The sequence below is a fragment of the Panthera pardus genome, unplaced genomic scaffold (assembly GCF_024362965.1).
Source record: "Panthera pardus isolate Hobbes unplaced genomic scaffold, ASM2436296v1 HiC_scaffold_3, whole genome shotgun sequence".
NCBI lineage: Eukaryota > Metazoa > Chordata > Mammalia > Carnivora > Felidae > Panthera > Panthera pardus.
In genome coordinates this window covers 9,710,302-9,716,069 of record NW_026526876.1, presented here as the reverse complement: position 1 = coordinate 9,716,069, position 5,768 = coordinate 9,710,302, and the positions used below count along the sequence as shown (strand labels likewise).

Below are 5,768 nucleotides of genomic sequence, written 5' to 3'. Positions count from 1 at the left end.
GAGGATCTGCTGAGGCTACCACCAACCCCCACCCGGGGGGTGGGGGGCGCAGCTGTGGTTCCTGAGGGGCCTCCACTGCCTTCTGCACCCTGGCCCGGAACCTGGTGTTCCTGTTTGGGCCCAGAGCTCAGCCCCAGCCTCCCTGGGCCCCCGCCGGGCGGGAGGAGCCAGAGGTGAGAAGTGAGGACGCCCGTCCAGGCCCCCGGTCGGCCCAGGGCGGCTGTCAGGCCTGCTTCCTCACCAGCAGCACCCAGGGCAGTATGGCGGCCACCACGGCCACCACGGCGATGAGGGTGATGAGTAGCAGGGCCCGCGAGCGGCAGCAGAAGGCCCGGCGGGAGCTGGGGACCGGCGAGGCCTCCGACAGCTCGGCCAGGCTGCGTTGGGGCAGCACGCTGTCCTGCTCGCCCAGGGGCATCCCGTGGCGGCTGATGACGAAGACCTGGGGCTCCCGGGCCAGGCCGGGCGGCGGGTCCGAGGGGAGCTGGGCGCCCTGGCTGGGGGGCGGCCTCCAGGCCGTCGGGGAGGCGGCCAGGGGGCCCACGGGCACGGCCAAGGTCTGGGAGCTCCTGTCCAGCATGGAAGCCCAGCGGGAGCTCTTCTTACTGAGGAAGGTGACGTAGCGGCAGATGGGGCAGACGATGGTCCTCTGTACCTGGCCGTCCACGCGGGTGGAGAGCAGGTACTTGACCAGGCAGTCGTGGCAGAACACGTGGCCGCAGCTCAGGGTGCGGCTGGCGCCGTCCAGGTCGCGGAACTTCTCGTAGCACACGGGACACTCGCTGCCCGAGCTGTCCTTGCTCTCCCCTTCTGACATGGCCACTCCGCCGAGGCAGGGCCTTAGCTGTGGGGGGCAGGGGGGAGAAGGGCTGTGAGCACCCCCGTGCCTTTCCCTCCTTCCCAAGTCCCTCCCACACCTCCTGGCCCCTGCCCCAGAGTCTGAGAACTGGAGCCAAGCCCCTTAGGAGGAGAGGAGGGAGCATTTCTGGAAGGATGGGGAGACAGATGAGGAGGAACCCCAGCCCCCAGAGACTCTGCAACCAGGGGCGTGGATTGTGATGAAGGCGTGGCCTCCCTGATCCCTCACCCCAACCATGACATGCATGCGTGGTGAGGTCATCACCTCTCCTCTTCCTGCTTTGATGGCAGAAGCGAAGGCAAGGGGGGAACCCGCTTCCTGGGGGAAGCGGGCAGCTAAACAGATGCTCCCCCCTCCAGACTCAGCCCAGTCTCCAGTATGGGTCTGTACCCAGAGTGGCCACTTTCCAGAAGATCCTCTGCTGTTCCTCTCTCTCTCCCTGCTCGGGGACTCGGCAGGGCCACTGGATTGTATCCAGCCATCGGACTGCATTCCTCTCTGTGCCGAGCGTGGCTATAAAGCAATGACTGTTTTGAAAATAAAGCTCAGAACTTACACATCCAAGTGCCCGCTGGCCCTCTGTGTCGTCACGGCAGGGAGCTGTGGGCTCCTACGTCCACCTGCCACAGCCCACTCATTCTTCAAATTCTTCCTGGGCTGCCTAAGGCAGCTAGAGAACCTTCTGATTAACCCTGGTAAAGGCAGATTTTCATGCTTCGAGGATATGTCTGGTATTTTGGAAATGGCCACAAGTCACTGGGAGACAGGCCTGGTGAGAAAGTACATGAATGATCGAGTGCTGTGATGCTGTTTGGAATTGAAGATACAGAGGGGCGCCCGGGGGGCTCAGTCGGCTAAGCATCTGACTCTTGGTTTCAGTTCAGGTCACGATCTCACGGTTCGTGAGGTTGAGCACCCCCCGTCGGGCTCTGTGCTGGTGGTGCAAAGCCTGTTCGGGATTCTCTTTCTCTCTGCCTCTTTCTGCCTCTCCCCTGCTCGCTCGCTCTCTCAAAATAAATAAACTTAAAAAATAATTTAAAAAAATAAAAACAAAATAAACTGAAGATACGGAGTCACCGTAAAGGACCAAGGTAGGTTTTAAACATTATCTGAGAGCAAACGAGAGCCCCCAAAGATGTTTTCAGCAATGGCGGAATCGTTGGATTAAGGACACAGCTTCCCAAATGTTGACTTTGAAGTACGGAAACACCTACTTGGGTACGTGGTGAGGCCCAAGGTTCCTCACTTACAAGTTCCCGGTATCCTAGCTGGGTAGCCTCAACTCATCTAGATCAGCCTCTTTGGAAGGAACTATGATGACCTGTCATTGATATTTTCTTCCACCAGTGACATAGACAAAGACACCTGGACACGCTGACAAATGGAACTCTGTGGCACCCCCACAACCAAGAGATGACATAATGGGAACAAGGTCAGTTATTAGAAAAGACTATAGTTTCTCAAACCATAAATCTTTTGGAATCGCTCCCCTCTCTTGGCTTGGTTCCCAATACATTTTGCCAAGTTGAAAATGTCCCGGAAGGAAGAAGGAGCAAAAAACCACGTAAAGGTGGGGACAGGGGACCTGGGACCCTGGAGGCAGCACCGAAATCTTTTCAGAGGTTTTCAAGCTTTGGTCTCTGGGTGATCAATATGGCCCCCAGGCTGGGTGAGGATTTCAAGTGCTCAGACTCTGCACCTGAGTTCAAATCCTTGATACGCCCATTACCGTCTGTATAGCCTCAGGCAAATTGTTTAACCTGGAGCTTGGGGTTCACAGCACTGCTTTCCTCTCAGAGTTGTTCAGAGCGTTAAGTGAGCCAATGTGACCGAAGAGTCTGGTACACACTACGTGCTCAACAAGTGGGAGATGTCATTGCTAGGACAGGCGCCTAGCATCTGCCTCCCCCTCCGCCACGCCTCACGAGTTGTTCCTTATTATTTTTTGAAAAAATTTTTAATGCTTATTTATTTTTGAGAGAGACAGAGCGTGAGTGGGAGAGGGGCAGAGAGAGAGGGAGACACAGAATTTGAAGCGGGCTCCAGCCTCTGAGCTGTCAAGCCCAGAGCATGACACGGGGCTCGAACTCACGGAGTGTGGGATCGTGACCTGAGCTGAAGTCAGATGCTTACCCCACTGAGCCACCCAGGCACCCCAGTTGTTCCTTATTATGTAGATGACTAAAAAAATAGCACACACCCCTAACAGAGGCCAGCTCCCCTCAGATTAGAATAACTGTACAAGATGATGAAGAGATGATGGGATGGACTGGGCAACAGGTTCAAGGGGAGATTAGGGAAGTGATGGGCAATAGATAACAATTAAGGTGATGATTCCAATGTTTCTCTGTCATTTTTGTTTCTTAACACACTCGCAAATGTCTAAACTGTGCATTATTCTCAAGGATGACCATGATCCTCTTAAGCCAACCAACTACTCACAAATCTCCCTGCATTTCACAACCTCCACAGGCGTATGGTGGCAATTCCATCCATCCATCCACCCACCCATCAATCCATCCACCTATCCTTCCTTCCATCCATCCATCCATCCATCCATCCATCCATCCACCCACCCATCCACCCATCCACCTATCCTTCCTTCCTTCTGTCAATCAATTCGTCCATCCATCCATCCATCCATCCATCTACCCACACACCCATCCACCCTTCCACCTATCCTTCCTTCCTTCTGTCCATCCATCAGTCCATCCATCAATCCATCCATCCGTCCATCTATCCATCTACCCATCCACCCATCCACCCAACTATCTATCCTTTCTTCCTTCCTTCCTTCCTTTCTTCCTTCCTTCCTTCCTTCCTTCCTTCCTTCCACCTACCCACACACCCATCCTCCCATCCACCTATCCATCCATCCATCCAACCAGCCAGCCAGCCAGCCATCCAATTATTCAACAAATAGTTCTTGAGCTCCTGCTGTGTGCCATGAACTAAGCTTTGGCATTGAAGATAAGCAGGATCAAGAAGGTCCTTCATGAAACTTTAGAGCCCAGGGCACATGTATAAATGTTCTTGAAAAAGAGATTAAAAAAAAAAAAGGAGGAATGGTGATTAATAGCTGAAGTTGTTTGGGTCACTGAGAAGTAGGTATCAAGGTATGCAAGAGAATTCAAGCAGATGGTTAAGAGAATGTTAGGGGAAGGAAGGACTGTTGAGGTCATTTAGTTAAATCTAGTTTTATAAGGGAGGAGACCAGGTCCAGAGAAGGGGAAGTGACTCGACTGAGGCCACCCAGGAAGATGACAGAGAAGGAGATGACGGAGAGACAGACACGGAGAGAGGAGATTCCATAGATGATATAGAGAAGGTTGTTAGAATCAGTAGACGAGTTGGGTGAGTAGCTCTTTAGCTGAGTTGGGAAGCACTATCCTCCCTGAGGTGAGCAGGAGAGGGAGGAGGAAAACTCTAATTTTCACTGGAGTTTGAGGAAAAGTAAAAGGGATCCAGGGGTGCAGAAGGACATCCTGGTCCCCACTGGTGGCCTCCCTGGGCAACCTTTTCTTCTTCCCGTGCTTCAGGAGAGCCACACCACCCGTGCCTGGACAGCACTACCCTCCTCCCCCACCTCCTTCTCCCCTCCCTTTCTCGGTCTTTCCCTGCCCTCTCCCTCCTTGCGTCCCTCCCTTTCTCTTAATTCCATTTCATTATTCCTTGAGTTCTTCTCATGGGCCTGACCCTGTACTGGGGTGCTGGGGCCGGGGTGAGGGCAGTCAAAGAAATTCAAGGAATGTGCTCTGATTTGGGCACAGACTAGCTCGATAACAACGTAAGACGTTATATGTCCAAAGGCATCCCCGCTGGTGCTTTAGGAAACTGTGGGGAGAGTAGGGTTGGAAAGTCTTCCTAGGTGAGGTAGGACCAGTGTCGACCCAATAATAAATAATTATAACAGCGACCATTTATTGAACACTAATTACGTGCTTGGTATATTATATCTCTTCCTCGTGTAATCCTGACAACAACCGAGGGAGGTAGGTATTATTTCCACTTTACAGATGAAGGGACTGAGGCTCAGGGCTGCAGGAACTTGTTCAAAGCCACACTGCCAGTACAGGGTGGACCCAGGCCGCCTCTAGCGAGGGTTTGGATATGCCTCCACGGAGGACAGTCCAGACCTTGGTCAACGGAGAGCAGGATGGTGGAAAAGGAGGTCCCAGCCCTCATACCCCCGCAGAAACCCTGATTTAACAAACACCCATGGATGGAAATCCCTTCTGAGAGCTCCAGAATCCAGTTGTATGTGTTAAACGCGTACAGCCTTCTTATGTCTAGCCTACCTCGTAAAGTGGTTTAGAAAGGAGATGAAACTCGCATCACCTTGGTAGAGACCTTCCTCAGAGTGACTCTAAACACGGCTGTCACTCCGGCCCAAGGGGAGCTGACCTCATGAAACCCCAGCACCCACAGCAGCAGCCCGTGGTGAGGACTGATGGGGGGTACTGTCAGCCCAGGGGATTCCCGCCTCCCCCACCTTGGGACGAGGAGCCTGTTAGGCAGAGACACATCTAGGCAGCTGGGCGTCCCTCCTGGTGTCCCAAAGCGAGACCCTGTGGCTTTGGCTGTGACCACTTCCCCACCCCTAGACACTATGCACTCACACACACACACACTCCCACACCCCTGTGCCACTCCAGTTTTGGTCCAGAACCTCGCCAAGCTCTGATTGGATCTCCCTCCTTCCCCGCCCCCAGCCAGTCCCCCAGACTCACTTTGGCTGGGACCAGGGAGAGCAGCGTCCGCCTCTCTACTGCGTCCTCCGCGGAGCAGATCTGAGCCACCCACAGGTGTTGGGCAGACGGCACGTCTTCCTGCTGCTGTCACTGTGACAGCCACCGCTGAGGCATTTCCTAATGACTGAGCAGGTCGGGAGGACAGTGAAGGGAAGTGA

The 5,768-nt window shown here is 54.0% G+C and overlaps 1 protein-coding gene across 3 annotated transcripts; it reads right to left on the bottom strand.

Annotated features, from left to right (window-relative positions):
- Nucleotides 1-5,768, bottom strand: RNF222 (ring finger protein 222). 3 transcript variants are annotated; one of them, XM_019413487.2, is made up of 3 exons: nucleotides 5,590-5,768; nucleotides 1,416-1,628; nucleotides 1-844 (listed from the first exon to the last, which is right to left on the bottom strand). In XM_019413487.2, the coding sequence occupies exon 3, from the start codon at nucleotides 815-817 to the stop codon at nucleotides 224-226; it is 594 nt and encodes a 197-aa protein (XP_019269032.1). In that variant the 5' UTR covers nucleotides 818-844; nucleotides 1,416-1,628; nucleotides 5,590-5,768; the 3' UTR covers nucleotides 1-223. The 3 variants fall into 3 exon arrangements, with proteins under 3 accessions (XP_019269032.1, XP_019269035.1, XP_019269033.1); XM_019413490.2 differs by having other exon boundaries at nucleotides 1,416-1,551; XM_019413488.2 differs by lacking the exon at nucleotides 5,590-5,768 and having other exon boundaries at nucleotides 1,416-3,357.

Excerpts from the sequence above, each read along its gene's own strand:
- RNF222 (XM_019413487.2), bottom strand. The coding sequence starts at position 817 with ATGTCAGAAGGGGAGAGCAAGGACAGCTCGGGCAGCGAGTGTCCCGTG.